The following is a 19133-nucleotide window of genomic DNA, read 5'->3' as shown; positions in this document are numbered from 1 at the left end:
GACTTCAGCTCCCAGAATTCCTGAGCCAGCATGGCTGGATCAGGAATTCTGGGAGTTGAAGTCCACGAGTCATAAAACAGCCAAGGTTGCCTACCCCTGAGGTCCTCCTATACAGAAGAATTTGAACTACTAACAGTCAAGGCAAATTGGCACCAGATAAGAGTTAACGGACGTCAAGGGGGTCTCTAAAAGTAGTAATATTTAACTGAAAAAGACTTATTTAAACTTACCAGTCATTGGGCAATTTAAGTTATTTAGGATATTTAAGCTAAGGGAATTTAAGAGCTCTGTTGCCTTAGCTTGTGGAGATGCATATTCAGTATATGTAGTATAACTGGAACAAAAATCCTTGGAGTGAGTGATCTTTGGTGCTGGGTCCCAGCAGATTGGAGGACCAAATAGATGGCTATAGTTCTTGGAAAAATAATGGGGTGTATTTTTGGAGGAGGCAGTTCAACTTCAGAGAGTTTAAACCCTGTAATCTCTGTAGATTATGGTGGGATAGCCAGGGCACCCATAGAAATGGCCATTGGCTTCAAAATGCAGTAAGCTGGGAGAGCAAAGCCCCTCCCCTTTTTATTACATAACACAAATGTGACTCTGTCTCAAGACAAAAGAAGCAACGCTTTGATTGCCCAATTTTCCTTGCCATTTTGAAGGCAGTGACCATTGCTATGGCTTCCTATAGGTATAAAAAATAAACAGATATGGTGTGAGTGAGGCAGACCCATAAAAATATAAAAAGAGCTTCATTTGGACCTTTTTAGGTTCCATCGTTTGTTGAAAACATCTGGAAAAATGCTCTATTTAACATTATTTTTAGAATGTTGTAGATTACCTTTCTACCGTTTGCCAATTTCTTCACATTATAGCAGAGGTCTTCAACCTTTCCGGGCTCGCACCCTGGAGGGAAGGAGAGCAGCTTCCAAATTGGTGCGCGTACACACACAAACGGGGCCGCACGCACCTGCATGGCACTAGCAGCCCTATTTGTGCATGCGCTGGCGCCATGTGCATGCACAAATAGTTGCACACCCCCTGCAGTGACTAGCGGACACATTCATGCATGCCCAAATGGGCCGTGCACACCGGCCCAGTGCTAGCTGCCCCATTTGCGCCTGCGTGCATGAGCAAATGGGGCCATGGGCACTAGTATGAGGGGAGACTAGTCGTAGTGGGCCACAGCCCATAGCTTGGGGACACCTGCATTATAGAATGTACAGTACTTTGGAGAACAACAGAACCAGGCCTAGAATACAGTTCCATCTAGATCATGGGTCTTCAAACTTGGCCCTTTTATGACTCATGGACTTCAACTCCCAGAATTCCTCAGTCAGGCACACTGGCTGAGGAATTCTGGGAGTTGAAGTCCATGAGTCATAAAAGGGCCGAGTTTGAAGACCCCTGATCTAGATGGATGCTTGAATACACAAAGGCTTGGAATGATGTGTATAGGACTGAGCCACAAATGCTGTAAGTGCTGTTTGTATTCAAGTATTCTGCCCTGAGTCCTCTCCATCCTTTTCATGGCATCTGAGGAAAGGCTATTCTCATTCCCACTTTAACTTGATTACAGCTTATCTCATCATTCAAAAACATAATGAGGCAGAGTCATGGATTTTATAAAGTAAGCTGATTGGATATGTGACAGTGATGGAATAGAAGGAAAATGGGGAACAGGTCTTTATAGTATATGATTGCAAGTGCTCCAACACTCAGGCAAACATCTGAACAGAACTTATATTGTTCAAATAGTGAAGCACAAAAACTGGAAAGAGATCTCTTTGCTGCCATCTAGTGGTTATCTGTTTTTTTGCAACCAAATATGACAGCCCTGGAAAGGAAACCTTCCATCTTTTTGACAAAAAGCCCTGAATTCTCCTCTCCAGTACAACACTGGTTATTTTTAAACCCATCTAAGTAAAAGTATGTCCCTTTTAATAGTGCTGTATTGTTTATTTAAAACTTACCAGTATTTTCCTCAGGAACCCTGCTCACACAATTGTTTGCATGAAGGAACCACTGGGATTTATCCGTACCTGTCAAAATAAATCAGAATTTTCAGCAAAAAATGGTATATACCATTAGTATGCCATTTCTTGGCTCTCTTCAGCTGATTGTAGGACTTCTTTGCCATTTTTTTTAAAAAAGGGCTGACTAAAAAGGAAACATTTCTTGTAAAACAACGTGAGTGGTAATCAATCAGTCTTCCATTGAGCCCAGTTTTCTTTTGAGAGCTAACGTTGTTCATTGGCTCTGGCAAGCCAGCAATTCCTCCTGCTGTTCTTTGAAGGGCTCCTAGAATTATGTGAGTTTTAAAAGCCTGAACAATGCCTTGGATTGCTACTTAAATGTAGCTGAAACAAAAAGGTAATACTTAATACTTCCTTCAGCATGAGGTCAAGAAGATCAAAGGGAAGAAAAGGCAGCAGGCCCTCGAGGACCCATGCCACATTAATTAAAATCCCCAGTGGAATGATCCAAGCAAGCAAAAACATTGTGAAAAATCCCCCCCCTCGCCCCCAGACTCCTACGAATGGCTCTGATAATCAACAGAGGTGGGGAAGGAGGTTCACATACCAAGTGGATTTGACTAAGTTGGCATTCCATTTCACAGCTTAGATGAGAACAATTATTAGGCCAAGGTCTTGGATTGGATAGATCTATTTACTTAGTTTTATAGACTGTCCCATTCCAAAGGCTGAAGACAGAGAATAAACTATGAGAAAAAAAGTCCAATGAAAATTGTATTCTGAAAAGAGAGAGATAAATAATTGCAGTATAAAACCTTGGAGTGAAGTTGAGAATACCTTTTAAACAGTGAACACTTGGCTCCATTCTACTACATTCCCCCTAGAGAACAAAATAGAACTGAAATTTTTTCCCCCCTACAACTTCAAGGTTGCTAGATACTGCGATGGTAGGAAATATCGGTCTATGATGTGATTTTGTGAAAGGAGCCTCAATTATACAGCTAATAATTTCTATTACAATCTAATAAAACGCGTCCATTTCTCCTTTAGCATGCTTTATGACCCATGTAGCTCAGTAAAAAACCTTATAGCATGCAATGTTTCTTTTGTGGGACTGCTTTGGGGGATCTTTGCAACCTTTTACCAACTTTGGTTCTTCTTCAAACTGTAGATACAGCATTTTTATTTGGCTACTTAAGCAGCTGCGCTCTAAAAATACGGGGGAAAAAATCGTATCAGTTAACAAACTGCAATGGACTTTTAGCAATTTTACACAGCTTAAGAAACACTATTCCTTGACTTCTGTTAATTATGTTGTGCATATTCTCCTCTTGTTATGCTTATTCTTAAGACTCCTTCTAAGGATCAGGAAGTTACAATATACTCTCCGAAATTCAGGTGAGCTGGCTGACTTAGAAAGGTTGGCTATATATGTATAAACCATCTTTGCGATTCTGTGATATTTGTTAGCCTACTGCTTGCTTTTTGATATGAACTCTGTATTATATATCTTGTAATTAGGGGGAAATCGTTTGTTTTCTGTTCCTCCCCTGAGATTTAGGTAGATAGTCAGATCTCTTGCATTTTGGCAAAGTCTGATCTGAAAAATATCCCTTTGTAAAGTTCATTTTTGAATGTATTATACAGTATATGTACAATATACAATACACATCTGCATATGTTCAGTTTTGTATCATTACAGCAATCCTAGGGAATGCCTGTATATTACACAGCTGGGTGCTCTTGTTTATAGTTGAAATATAAATGGACTTAGGGCTCATTGTGACCTTTCAGAGGTAGCTTCCAGTGATGAAGGACATTGGGGAAATGCACAAGTTCCCCACTTCTAATCCCTTTTACAAGAACATCCTTGAATCTGTTGAGCAATACCTGGTGTTGCACAAGCACTGAAGGACTTTCCAAACCTTGGGTTCCCCCTAAATCACTTGAAGGTCAGGAGTTCTCTAAATTCTCTGGAACAGGTTTTGAATATCCAAATAACTGAAAAGGCAGGACAATTCCCATGTTCCACTGATAGCTTTTCCAAGGGAGGTGTTAGTTGGTCTTTGTTTAGCATTCAAAGAGACCTTTTCCAGCTTTATTTTTTCCCCTTTGTGAATGGAAAGTATTGGGCTATTTTTTTTTCTTTTGTATAAAATAATTTGAGAGTGTGACCGATGCACAATTCAATAAATTATAATAGGTTTTCTGAAGTATAGTAGGCATTGATACATATGACTTATAGAAAGATGGATCATTTTTAGTGTCAGAATGAAGGTAAGTACTGGCCTGTCAAGACTGATGTACATATGCTACTTTTTCCACTATATCTATATCAAATCATAGGAATGTACTTAAACAGAACTGTATAGCACACGTATCAGTTATTCCTATGCATGCTTAAAGAATTGCCATTAAGTATAATAAATGAACATAACGCTCATAGAGCTATTGCTCCTTAAATAACCAAAGAATTTGGTTTTCAAATATAAAACAGAATTCAGTCAAAGGACTGCAAATTCCAGCTTGTGTTTGTTCATTCCTTCCAGGCATGTTTCAAGGGAGGTTATTGTGCTTTTAAAGGTGCTTGATAAGAGGGCTGCCCCACCAGTCCCAGATCTGCCCCACCAACCATCCTCATGCATTAGTTTCTAAGGTATTTGGTTGAACATGCTCCTGTACCACTCTGTACCACCATTTACCCAACTGAACTATCGGACCATTTGCAGGATACATTATAAATCAGGGTGTCACTACCAGACAATCAGGTTTGAATATCTCTTGCATAAAGCAGTTTGGCTACAGAATATCCCAAGGGAGGATATGACTGAATTGTGTTTATGAGTTGCTGCTTTTCTACTCAGGCTCAGCTAACCTGTTGTTTCTGCCCATCTTTTTGTGTGATTGAGGAGTTAGTAACAGTCTTTTGCCTCTTATCATGTTGCTTGTTTTAGTTAAGATAGGTAAAATGCAATAGGTGATTAATTTCTAACATTGGAATTGTAAGGTATTAATTTGATAAACACAGAAGCTTTACCCTCTTTTGAGTGTGTGCTTTCAATCTTTGTAGTTTCTGAGGCTACCTGAAAAATAACTTGGTTGAATGTGTTTAATATTTATCCCATTACCCAAATTTTATCTGAAGGTCTTGGCATAGGCTAAGAGTTATTTACATGAAGATGCATGCCCCCTACAGTTCTTGGGGTTGGAAAAAAGTTAATGCACCAATCACAGACACCTATTAAGTCTCTTTATTAATTTGCTTTGTTGTTTTATTAATTTTTCCACCTATATTATTTTCTGTGTTTCTATTGCTAAAGATGGAATTTTAATTTATTTATTTATATTTATTTATTAAATTTATGTACTGTCCATCTCATCTGAAAATGATCTTGGGTGGTTTACATACTTTAAAACCAGTTAACATTAAAAAAAGATAAAACAATAATAATAGTCACAGTGATAATGATACCTATAATACCACCAAACATCTGCCTATTCCAGGTCCTTGGAAAGGACTTGATAGGTAGACAAAAATGACAAATCCAGTCTGAACATCTGGCTGACTGTGCGACGAATCATAATGATAATTTTCATGTCAGATGAATCAAACATTTTAAATCATGCTATCAGATTACTTCAGTTCTACCTGCATGAATGACATGAAGTTATTAATTAATAATGAACAAAAGGACAGATTCTTACAATTCTCCTGTAAAACAAATAATGGAGAGATTTGCATAGCAAGAGCAGTCCCCCAACATGACTCCTCCCTCTAAAGCAAATGACTAAGCAAATGAGAGATTGCCTTAACATGTCATTTGTAATTTGAGGACCTGAATTGCTGGAGTCTTAAAAAAGTTAATGAGCTGGATTTTTTTGTTTTTGTCTTAAATCGTGGCTTTAATTTAACAATACTAGATTTTTGCTCTAAATTAATTCTTAATTCAGGCTCAACTCTTGATGACTTTATTGACACATCCATGTGATTTTCTTAACAATACAGAAGTAGCTTGCCATTGTCTTCTAGGATTTGGTTATGCTTTGTTTTACTTCCCATTCCAATCTATCCTCCTAATGGTTACTGTCCAAATACTAGCTCAGTGTAATCCTACTAAGCTTTTTCAGATCAGGAAAAAGGACTTGGGGCACTGGGTTTGGACAATACATTAATCAACCCATTTCCTAATTTATTTATTTGTCAATAAGGCAAGCCAGTTAGGAATATATAGGTTGAGTGAACCAGAATTTGTATGCCTCTTACTAATTATTATCTAATGTCATAGACAGGGGAATTCTGAAGTAATAGAGTGATTTAACCAATACCTTTTGACCATACTAACAACAAACAAAGATGAGTCCTGTAAAGGAGTGAAGTATTCATTGTTTTTACCATCCCTTCACTTTTTAAAGCTGCTCTTATTTTGATCTCTGTGTGTGAGATATACAAATCCAGATCAGAACAAACCATAAAACCACAAATAACATGCCATTGTTTGCATATCACATTAAATTATAGCTGCAATCAGTATACCAGTAGCAAACAAAGTTTCAAAATTGGTCACTTCTGTGAAGCTAAAATTGTTAATTCACTAACACAATTTACAAATCGCTTTAAGGACAAAACAACCAAATCATATTCAACAGTCCAACCCACCAAAACCAGTGCCATAAAAACAGAATAGAAATGCAAGTTAAGATAGGCAAGAAAATGGTAAGTGAACACCTGTCCAGCCTAGACGAGTTCAAATCACCAGGACCAGATGGATTACACCCCAAGGTTCTCAAAGAACTGGCAGACGTGATCTCAGAACCATTGTACTATATTTTTCAAAGATCCTGGAGCACTGGGGCACTACCAGAGGACTGGAAGAGAGCTGATGTAGTTCCCATCTTCAAAAAAGGGAAAAAAATAGATCCAGGAAACTACAGACCTATCAGCCTGACCTCAATACCTGGGAAGATTCTGGAAAAGATAATCAAACAACAAATCAGCGAACACCTTGATGCAAACAAAGTCATCACTAAAAGTCAATGGGTTTGTCAAAAACAGATCATGCCAGACAAATCTTATTACATTCTTTGACCAAGTGACAAAATTAGTGGACTAGAGGAATGCTGTAGATATAATTTACTTGGACTTCAGTAAGGCATTGGATAAAGTAGATCACAAACTACTACTTGATAAGATAGAAAAATGTGGGTTAGACAGCATCACCACCAGATGGATTCGTAGCTGGCTGACAGGCTGTACTCAGCATGTGGGCCTCAATAGAACTGCATCTACATGGAAGGAAGTGTGTAGTGGGGTGCCCCAGGGCTCTGTTCTGGGCCCAGTGCTCTTCAACATCTTCATTAACGATTTGGATGAGGGGATAGATGGGGAACTCATCAAATTTGCAGATGACACCAAGCTGGCAGGAATAGCCAATACTCCAGAAGATAGGCTTAAAATACAGAAGGATCTGGACAGACTTGAACACTGGGCGCTATCTAACAGAATGAAATTCAATGGTGAAAAAGTAAGGTTCTACATTTAGGCAGGAAAAATCAAATGCACAGGTATAGTATAGGTGGTACCTTGCTCAATAGTAGTAACTGTGAGAGGGATCTCGAAGTCCTAGTAGACAATCACTTCAATATGAGCCAGCAGTGTGCTGCAGCTGCCAAAAAAGCCAAAACAGTGCTAGGCTGCATTAACAGAGGGATAGAATCAAGATCAAGTGAAGTACTAATACCACTTTACAATGCCTTGGTAAGGCCACACCTGGAATACTGCATCCAGTTTTGGTCACCACGATGTAAAAAAGATGTGGAGACTCTAGAAAGAGTACAGAGAAGAGCAACAAAGATGATTGGGGGACTGGAGGCTAAAACATATAGGGAACGGTTGCTGGAATTGGGTATGTGTAGTTTAACAAAGAGAAGGGTGAGGGGTGACATGATAGCAGTGTTCCAATATCTCAGGGGCTACCACAAAGAAGAGGGAGTCAAGCTATTCTCCAAAGCACCTGAAAGCAGGACAAGAAGCAACGGATGGAAACTAGTCAAGGAGAGAAGCAACCTAGAACTAAGGAGAAACTTCCTGACAGAACAATTAACCAGTGGAACAACCTGCCTCCAGAAGTGGTGAATGCTCCAACACTGGAAGTTTTTAAGAAGAGACTGGCCAGCCATTTGCCTGAAATGGTATAGGGTTTCCTGCCTGAGCAGGGGGTTGGACTAGATGACCTCCAAGGTCCCTTCCAACTTATTATTAACAAAGAATCATATTCAACCGAAACATATTCATACAGAGTCCCATGCAATTTCTATAAATGTTTACAGAAGACTCTAGAAACGGAAAGCTTTCTGTTTTATCCTTAGGTTAATTAAAGACCTGTTTATTATATATTGAAAAGGGCATCAGAAGGCAGAACACAGATACATATACTATAAATTCATAAATTGCTTTTGTGAATAGCTCAAACAGTGGAGTGTTTGCTTTATTGTGATGTTCTCTTTTCTCTGAATAGGTAGACAGTATTTTGTGTAGAGGTTTATTATATTTTCTTCAGTTGCTGATATAGTAATTTGCCAATCGGAAAACAATGTAGAATGTTGGTACTAATGTTAACCATTTCATCATAAAATAAAATAACAGCATGCATTTTATGGCTTAGTTTCAGGATGTGAGCGAGGGCAATTTCGTTGTGGAAATGGGCGCTGCATTCCGGAGGACTGGAGATGTGATGGAGCAAGAGACTGTTCAGATGACACGGATGAAGCTGGCTGTCGTAAGTGGAATTAAGCTTATTGAATGCATTTGGTCTTTCCCAAACGTCAGCATTAAGTATAATTTTCCTCATCCACTGCCAGTATGGGCAAGAAATGTCATAGAAATGAGAAGTTCTGGACACTAAGTTAGGGAAAGGTGACCAAAACATAGCTGGGTTTTAGGAAGGTTGAGATGCCTTCATGATAAACGGATCTTTTAAGGGCCATGAAGCATACTGATTAAACAACAACTGAGATACTATGATATGGAAATGTTTGTGTTTATGTTTGTGTGGTGGTGTTGGAGAGGTGGACAGACAAGTAAAGTATTTGGTTGGAAACTGCACACGAACTTTTAGACTTTAGGTCCAGTCCAGCAGGACTGTTCTTTATCTGGTAGAGACATATGTAACTGGCTGGGATCACATCCTGCTCATTTGCTGAATTAGTCACAATAGCTAGGTTTAAACATGGCACTAAGGCAAAAAAACAAACCAGTTATGGCTCAGTAAGACCTTTGAACCCAACTGTCTGACATTCCTAACTTGCTGATTTCTTAATCGTGTGGCAAGGTGCCTAGTATTTATTTATTTATTTATTTATTTATTTATTTATTTATTTATTTATTTATTTATTTTAATTCTATTTATATCCCGCCCTTCTCTGAAGACTCAGGGCGGCTTACAATCTAAGCACAAGTCAAATGTGCTTAGCAGTAGCCTTCATTCTACGTATATTTATTTATTTATTTAGTTAGTTACATTTATATACCGCCCTATTCCCTGAGGACTCAGGGCGGTTTACAGGGAATTAAAAAATCCACCATACAAAAGTTAAAAAACCAAATTAAAAAATATTAAATTGACCCTGTATACTTAAAACCCCAGTTAAAAATTTCTCCTCAGCCTGGGCCTGAGAGCTCAAAGAGCCAGGTCTTCAGGCCCCGGCGGAATGATCGGAGGTCGGGGGCAGTCCTCAGCTCCACCGGCAGCTGGTTCCAGAGGGCAGGCGCCCCCACTGAGAAGGCCCTATCCCTGGGTGTCACCCGCCGGCAATCTCTTACCGGCGGGACCCTGAGCAGACCCTCCCTGTGGGAGCGCACTGGGCGAAGGGCGTTTGATGCCGGCAGCAGGTGTTCCCTCAAATAGCCCGGACCCAGGCCATGTAGGGCTTTATAAGTAATAACCAGCACCTTGAATTTCACCCGGAGGGCAACCGGAAGCCAATGCAGCTCGCGGAGTAGAGGTGTTACATGGGAGTATCAGGAGACCCCCATTACAACTCGCGCGGCCGCATTCTGCACCAGTTGAAGCCTCCGAGTGGGCAGCCCCATGTAGAGAACGTTACAGTAGTCCAAACGGGAGGTAACAAGCGCATGAGTAACTGTGCGTAGGGCGTCTTGGTCCAGATAGGGACGCAACTGGCGCACCAGGCGAACCTGTGCAAAAGCCCCCCTGCTTATATGCCTGCTTATTAGGGCTTTCACACCCCCCCCCAAAGCGGCATTATTACAAAGTCAGCTTAATTGCCCCCAACAATCTGGGTCCTCATTTTACCTACCTCGGAAGGATGGAAGGCTGAGTCAACCTTGAGCCTGGTGGGATGCGAACCTGCAATAATTGCAGGCAGCTGGTGTTACTTAAGGAGGCATTAGCCCACTGCTCCACCAAGGCTCTAGTATTACATTTCTAGAGCTACGATTAGAATTTATGAGAGTTTTAATGCTTCAAAAACCATTTTGTATGACTACGAGTCGAGTATTTTATTCATATAACATCTCAACCAGAACATTCAAATACAATTTGCTTGTCCATTTTAGCACATCCAAGCTGTGAAGGAAGTCAGTTTCAGTGTCACAGCGACGGAGAATGCATTCCTCGGACATGGGTTTGTGATGACGAAGAAGACTGTGACGATGGCTCTGATGAACATCAGCAATGTCGTAAGTTCTGACTTAGTAACGAGCCCCGTAGATTACTGGAATGGCACGTGTTTTGCTTGGAGTTAGTTTTATTCAATCCCTGGCATTTCCGGAACAGAATTGGAAAAGTTTATAGTCTAAAATGGAAGAAAGCTGTTTTCATTTAGAATAGTTGTTCTGAAATTAAAGGAACAACGGAGTGAGTTGATATAAGGTTTCTTCTAATGGGTCCTCCTTAAGTGCGTCCTTTATTTTCTGAGTTGAATTCCTTTATCTTTAGATTTACCGCAGAATTGCCATCTTTAATAATGTGTCTTTGAATGCTGTACTAAAGAGCATTCTCCAGTAGTTCAGTTGAATATTGTGAATTCTGATTTTTTCGGGCAAATAAAGTTGTGGTTTGCTTGTTTTGCATTAGGATAGACCAGGGGTAGGCAACCTCGGCTCTTTTATGACTCATGGACAAAAAAAAAAGCCGAGGTTGCCTACCCCTGGGATAGAAGATCAGTCTGTTTCCAAACACTTTTTATATATTTTTGACCTTTTTTAAAAAAAAAACTTTTTTTTTACACTTTTACATTTTTCTGTCCCACTTCTTTTTCAACTAAAACTGCAGTTTTAAAATCTGTAAGAAAGAATGCGCTTAAGGGGATTTAAATTTAAGCATATTTATTTACCACATGTTTTATTCCAGCGACATATTTCTAAACGTATTTTATCCTAAAATACATATTTGTGCTTGGATATTTTTCTGCTGTGAATTCTACTGGAGAAGCGCACAATCTAAATGATAACCATATTGTGACCCCATGGACGTGGTCTAGTACAGTTCTTGACTGAAATTCTCAAATGTCGAAGTCTTCAAGCATCCTAATTTTTTTTAATGTAAAATGGTTTTCAGTATATTTCCAAACTCAATATGCATTCATTACTGGAATTGGGACTTCCCAGAGGTCTAGGTCATATGAGATTTGTATGCTCTACTCTGTAAACGTTAAACTTCCTCACCTTTCGGATTTGTTTCAGACAGAACATTCCAGATTGGATCTGGAGTCCTTCTTAGTTTTAGAATTTGGGTAGGCTATAAATAGAATACTTTGGTTATGATAAAGTTCACCTTTTCCCTTTGCTCTGCAGTATTTTCCAGCCTTGCTAATCTGGGCTATATTTTGTTCACTTTCTGGGAAGAGGTTTCCCCGCTTGTTGTATAGATAGTGTTTTTTGAACTATTGACCCAGGATAGTCCAAAGGTTTTATTATAGTTCCATCCCAAAGAGAGGCACAATTTCATCTTGTTTTTTTTTGTCCTCTTTACCTTTTCAATAGTAGCCATAAATGCTAGCAGTTACATATTATCTATTGAGGAAGCAGTAAAGGGCAAAATCCAGTGACATTTGAAATCCAAATTTCAACTGATTTCTGACCTTTGGGCATATTAGCAAAATTCCATTGTAAAGTGGATTTATTGCAAAGCCTTTCACCTGTTTTGAATCAAGTTTAGGAAATCACATGATTTTTTACCTGGGGATATTTGAATATGTTCTTCAAATATCATTTTTTGTTCAGTTAAAAATTACTACGTGTATACTGTTGCCTCTCTTCGCCTGTTTGTTTTGCATCTGTAAACCTTAGTGTATCCACCAAGATTTACAAATACAGAAAACCTTTATTTGTCTTCTGGTCACTAACAATTTTTTTTTAAAAAACTCCAATGTCTTGTGTGTGTATTTAATTAGAAGGATGATCTACTTACCTCATTATTGGCCATACTGTGGTTTATTAGCATCTAGAAGGCAAGAATTTCCTATCTGATATAATGCAGCAGTTCAAAAAGATAATACGAGCAAAGTAGAAGAGTAAACCAGTGTTTTAATGGATATATATCAAGCAGAATATCTTGATTCCACAGGTAGTCTAAAGTGCTTCCTGCATGTAGACCAACGTTTGGTTGCCTTGAGTCTTGCACAAATGTAATAAAAGCTTCAAAGAATTTATAATCTAAACACAAACACTTAACATATAGCTGAGAGGCACAAACAAACCAGGCTAGAAAGGGCAATTAAAGATAGCTAAATTGCTTTAAGATTACATCTTCATTGGAGAATTCCTTCTTCTCATCAGTGAGTGCAACATTCCACTGAGATTTTTCCTCTGATGGATGGTAAGTTATGGCCATAGTGAGTCGCATATTGTCTGGAATTAGTTCATGAAAAATAAATGGTAAGAATATAGGGGGTACTCTAAAATTCTGAAACAGTAAACAGTATATACTAATACTACCTACAGTATATACTACCTACAGTATATACTAATACAAAGTTGAATATATTCATCTGATCCTAAGTATTGGTTCAGTCTCTTTTCAAAGGCTAAATAAGTCAGTTAAGCAGTGGATTGGACCTAGTTTGGGCTATCCTCACTTAATGACTACCCCGTTTAATGGTAGTTCAAAGTTATGACGATGTACTGAAAAAGTAACTTTATGACCAAACTTCATACTCACTACTGTTTCACTATCCCTGTGGTCACATGGTCAAGATTTCAAGTGCTTCACAACTGGTGGGCATATATGATTGTCACAGCTTACCATTTGCATGTTTTGGTATCTGGCTTCTGACAATCAGAGTTAATGAAGAAGCCAGCAGTAAAATGACAAGTCATGGTCATGTGATGTCTCGCTTAAGGACCATATGTGAATTGCTAAGCAACCGTGATCAAAATGAGTTTGTAAGTCTGTTGTAGTTATGTGAGGTTTCACTGAATGACTATGCCACTTAGCAACAGAGTTGCTGATCCCAGCGGTGATAAGTGAAGATTATCTGCACTCATCAATGTTAGAGAAAGCTATAGTGGGTTTAGTGAACAAGTACTGAAATTGGCCTTATTTTGCATGATGTATCTGCTCTTTTCTACCCCTTCCCTTTCTTAGGTAACCTTTACAGGACTTATATTAATATACATCAACATAATTCATAAATAACATCAGGACATGAAAGCTTGATTTAGGAATGTGTAAAGGTTTACATTTACATTTATCCATTGTGGCTTTTTTGTTTCTATTACCTTTGAAAACAGTTCTTTAGGGTGAATATTGTCATGGTTTCATGTGGATACTACAGTAATTCTATTGATAGTATCGCTACATAGTTTTGATGAATTTTAATGTATTGTCCTGCATTCTGCAATGTGCTGTAAGCCACTTACGGTGAAATGATTGAAGTGGCAGAGAGGCGCAGAACACTTACTGTTCATTTGAAAACTATAAATTTTATAGGCATATCTTCAGAAACAGAGAAGCCGTAGGAGATGCATATGTGTATGTAAATAAAGAATTTGTAAGCACAATATTTCTTGCAGCTGGGCGAACATGCTCCAGTCAGCAGTTTACCTGTTCCAATGGACAGTGCATCCCAAGTGGGTACAGGTGTGACCATGTCAGCGACTGCACAGACGGAACAGATGAAAGAAACTGCCGTGAGTGCTTTTAAATCTTTCGCAGTAGATTTGGTTTCAGCCCTTCTCTCGTTAGCTTGTTAATCAATTTGTAAGATTAAGAATTTGTTGATGGACAGAAATGAACACAATATTCTTCTTGTTATCAACATTTCAGCACACAGATTCTTTCATGGATTACTGAGGATGTGCTCATAACGGTGACATTGTTCTGAGATTTAATAAACTATACAGTTGCTCTGTAATGGGCTAAAGCTAGGGAGAAACTCTCTCTTTTTCCTGATGTTAAAACAAACCTGAATCCCAAATTACATAAGCAGTCTTGGGGGTGAGGGTTAGGAAATTAAAATATACTGGTTGGCCTTTGGGAGCTGGAGATGATGATAATGATGATGATGATGGTAGTGATGACAATGATGGTCACGCATCCCCTCCCCCAGATTTATTGTACGCATATATGCCTGGCAGAAATTATAGAAATTAAAATTAAACACAGTGATATTCTGTTTAGACTCTCTTTGGTTACTATGGGTTGGAATGAGATGTCAAAAAATAAAACTTTTGATTTCTGATCCAGTACAGAAATTGACAGGGAGAAACCAAGTAGGTTTAGGAAATGGCAAGCTGAGGCTTAGGAAGCTACACATCAGAGGGCCTTTGTACAGCAGCTGTGTTTGAGCTGCAGGATAGATGGATGAAGGAGAAAGAGATGTATTAACTGATGGAAAGTAAGGGAACACAAGGCCCTCTTGTCTTCATCACCAATACTGAAGATGTCCAGATTAAAAGCGTTCAGACTTTTAATCACAAATTCAAAATGGGATAATCACCTTGGTTGTCTAAACATCCTTGAGCTAGAAACAGCTCAAAAGAAACCTGTAGTTCAGATAGTTCAGAATCAGACAAATATAATTAGACTTGGGGTAATAATTAGACTTAATAACACCTGGGGAAATTAAGCTCTTTGAATGCATTGGAAAATAGAATTTGGATAGAATAAACAAGCTTGAAACTATTCCTTGGGCTTTTTCCAAAGAAAATAAGACAGATTGAGAAGGGCAGGAGAATTAGAGAATGCAGGCAAGGAAAAGTATCTAGCCAAAAGTGAGAGAATGCAGGTGTTTGTACTTGAGCCGAGACCCTGAAAATCCTGACCACAAAGTTTGAGCTTTTTCACCATAAAACAAGTAAATAAGCCATTAAACTAGGGGTCAGTGGTATTTCATTTTAAAATTCTTCTACAGTATATTTTACAGAGTTTGACAATAAATTGATGATACTAGCCTTAGTGTATAGGTTGAAATATTGTACAGTAAGCACAAAGTTAATAAGAAAAAGACCTATGAACAAACATACTCTTTCATGTCAACCAGCTCGTAGTAATTGAAGGTTTCCAGTTTTAATTATTAGCAGCTAACAGGTCTAAGTAGGTTAGGATAAAAATGTTAAACAGAGAAGCACAAACATTATAGCAAATCAGTTTCTGCCTCCCATACCTGCAAACTGTGATATGACTAATATTCATGCATGTTGATGGCTCGTTTCCAGCAAAGATAAGTAAGGATTGCTTGTCAGAAATGAAAGTTGGCTTGTGAGCCATAATGTGGTCTGCACTCAGGAAGTGAAACCATCTGAATCCATAAATCAACTGATTCATAAATTAATTGGATAAGACATGGTTCCAGGCAAAGAGAGTAAGAGAAGAGCAGAAGTTCTAAAGTTGGGAAGAGAAAACCTAGTGAAGGTCTTAAAGAAGATGCTAAGAGGAGTTAAAAAAAAACCTGAGCTTGGCCATCAAGTAGATGAACTATCCAGCAGATAATTTGTTCATATTGAGCCCAAGAGCTAGTGACTCATTGCCCTAACTAATTGGGGAGTTATTGTTCCTAACGTGAATGTTAAAAAGTACCATTATTCCAAGTAGTACAGGATAGAATAGGAGTTTCTTGGCTATATGACTGAATTAAAGTTACATGTTTAAGCCTTGCCAAATTATGACTGTGAAAGACATCCAGGTAGAGTTATATGGAACAAAATACATCACAAAAGCTGCCTGTCAATAACGTGGCTGACCTGCTTTAGAATGAGATCACATTAGAACTGAAATATGTTTCTAGTAAAAAAATATGTGTTAGATTGAGTCAATTTAATGATAAATGTCATATGTTGCCTGGCATGGACAGTGCGGCTTGGAAATCAGGAAGGAATTTTCACAAAAATACCAAAAAAAAAAAAAAGCCACAGAGATATAAGACACAAAGTATATGAAGCCACTGTGGCAAATCTTTGTTCAAATTGAAACCTACTTCCAATCAAGTCATATAAGTGACCTTTAAGATGATAAATGTTTTTCACATTACTTGGTAAATCCAGGGTTAATTCTTGGTTTCTGTTTAGTAATCTAGGACTCAATAAATCTTGGGATTATTGTGGAATGACACATTCTGTTTTGGACAAAAAATGCTATATATCTTTCAACAGCCATTAATTAGAGTATTGGTGTTGATAACCATCTTCAACAGAAGGATGCCTTTGACTGTGGGACATAAAACTAGGGTTATTGCACTGATTAAGGCTGCATATTAGAAGTATGCTGGTGTAACAAAGGACCTATAATCAGAATAAATTTATCTAATGCTACTGTGGTTTTGACTTTATCACTTTTATACAGAGGATTTTTTTTCATATGGGAATATTTTTGATGGTGGAAAGATTTGGCAGTTCATATATTTATTGATGTATTAATTTAGCATGGCTCCTGTTTGCCATTGACTGGTGAAATGGCTCAGTTGAGAAAGCTGATTTACATGGAATTTTGCAACATATCATATGTTCTTCTTAGAAGTCACCAGAAATGTGACTAGTTTGGTTCAGTTTATGTTATAATTACCATTGTGAAAGCCAAAGAGCTATTTCCAGCTGTAATAATCAGTACACATTTGAAAAAAGACTTAAGGAGACATGAACCAAAATCTGGAATTTTATTTATTTATTCATGAAAATTTGTATGGCCGACTACTCACTCTCAGTAACTTTGGGTGGTTTACAAAAATAAAAACCCAATATAGCAGCAGTAAAAAATGATGCCCCCCCACCATTATTATAATGAGTATAATTTTTAGTACATTGTTAAGGTATCCTGCTGTTAAACCTGCTTTGAAAAGAGAGGCATATATAACATACAGTAATAAAGGAGAATATTTGTAGCTTAGGGTTAAAATGAGGACCACCAAGGACTCCTCAAAACATAAATAATTTGGCAAATGGAAATTATGTTTGGTGGTTAAACAAGATCCAGAAAAATTTAAAAGAAAAAAAAATAAAATTTATAATGTAAATTATAAATTTTACAAAATTATTAGCCCTTTCTAAGATAGGACTGATCTCCATACCTTGACACAACTTGCAGTCTTGGCCCTGGAGATAGCTATTCCTAAAAAAAAAGAAGAGAGAGAGATAGCTATTCCTACTCTCATCACCTCAAGGTTGAATTGTCGCAACCTGGTCTATGTGAGACTGCTTTGAAAAACTTTATCAGAACTTTATCTGGTATAGCAGATTGTTTGCTTGCTGCACTTGAAAGACATTTCAGTCATGCAACTTGTTTTATGGGTACAGTACTGCATTTGTTTGCCAGTAGTTTCCCAAAATGTTGAGATTAACATGGAAATCCCTGTATGACTTGGCTCCTGGATATCGTCTGGGCCATCTTCTCCAAACAGATTCTGTTCATCTTCTGTTTTCAAGTTAAAAAGTAGGGGGTGATAGGAGCCCAAAATAAGGCCTTCCTAACAACTATCCTATAGAACAGTGATGGCGAAACTTTTAGAGACCGAGTGCCCAAACTGCAACCCAACACCCACATATGTATTGTCGAGTGTCGGGTGGGCGTGGCCCATTGGGTGGGCGTGGCTGCAGTGGTAATGGCAGACTGGGTGGGACTAAAAAGTTTAATCAATCAATTCCAACTTTGCGAGATCTTTTTTTCCCGCGAGAAGTTAAAATTGATTGATTGATTAAACCTTTTTTTTTGTACACAGCGGCGGAGGCCTAAAGCAAAAAGGTTTTATAAAACCCAGCTGAAGGCCTAGGACTGGGCCGATGGCGTGCGTGCCCACAGAGAGGGCTCTGCGTGCCACTTGTGGCACCCGTGCCATAGGTTCGCCACCACGGCTGTGGAATGCTTGCCACCAAAGATCTGAACATTATTTTTGAGAAATATGGTGAAAATGCTTTTGTTCTACTAGACCAGAGGTAGGCAACCTTGGCTCTTTTATGACTCGTGGACTTCAACTCCCAGAATTCCTGAGTCAGCATAGCTGACTCAGGAATTCTGGGAGTTGAAGTCCACGAGTCATAAAAGAGCCGAGGTTGCCTACCTCTGTACCAGACATTTGGCATCTAAACTGTACTTTGTTGGGTGAGCTTACTGTTCTTGGTGCATTTTAATGTTTAACCTATTTTTTAATTAGAATCTTCTTGGAATTTTAAAATTGTTGGAGGTTTTTATGTTTAGAATTTATTGAAGTTAAGGCTGGTTATTTTTTTATAAATTGCAAACTGTCCAAAGACTTACGAATGTGGGTGAGATAATAAATTTTGCAGTAAATAAACATGCCTTAGGAGATTTAAACGGCCTATTTCTTCCTACCCTTTGTTGTCAATGAAAATATCTGACTCCTTCAGCGAGCATTTCTATCACACTGTTTTTGATTGCGAGAATCTTTGGTTTTGATGACGTGTTTGAGGTTTTTTTTAAAAAAACTATCCCTACCTATCCTGTTTGATATTCAACATAAACATTAGTACAATAAATGTATTAATAATATGTTGCTGCTGATAAATGTGCATTATTTGTTTCCAAGCAGTTTCTTTGCTTTGTGAAGCAGAGCAATATATGCATTATTTATTGTCTTCTAAGGGGAACAATTTTAAAATGGAAAATAATGGCAAAATGATTACAGTGATTTCATTTACTCAGTGAAAATTAGATTTCCTGTGCTGCTATAGACACTCATCTTCCTTTTCTA

General features: G+C 38.3%; 1 protein-coding gene across 1 annotated transcript in view; it reads left to right on the top strand.

The window, feature by feature from the left end:
* LRP2 (LDL receptor related protein 2) overlaps positions 1 to 19133 on the top strand; it is a gene marked incomplete at both ends in the record, with an annotated part of 164913 nt that overhangs the window by 19773 nt on the left and 126007 nt on the right. Inside the window, 3 exon segments of the mRNA XM_083365355.1 lie at positions 8642 to 8749; positions 10549 to 10671; positions 14008 to 14124. Coding sequence (XP_083221481.1) covers positions 8642 to 8749; positions 10549 to 10671; positions 14008 to 14124 — 348 coding nt within the window.

This window comes from Vipera ursinii (genome assembly GCF_947247035.1).
Source record: "Vipera ursinii genome assembly, chromosome: 1".
NCBI classification, from domain to species: Eukaryota; Metazoa; Chordata; class Lepidosauria; order Squamata; family Viperidae; genus Vipera; species Vipera ursinii.
This window is presented reverse-complemented; position numbering and strand designations above follow the sequence as displayed.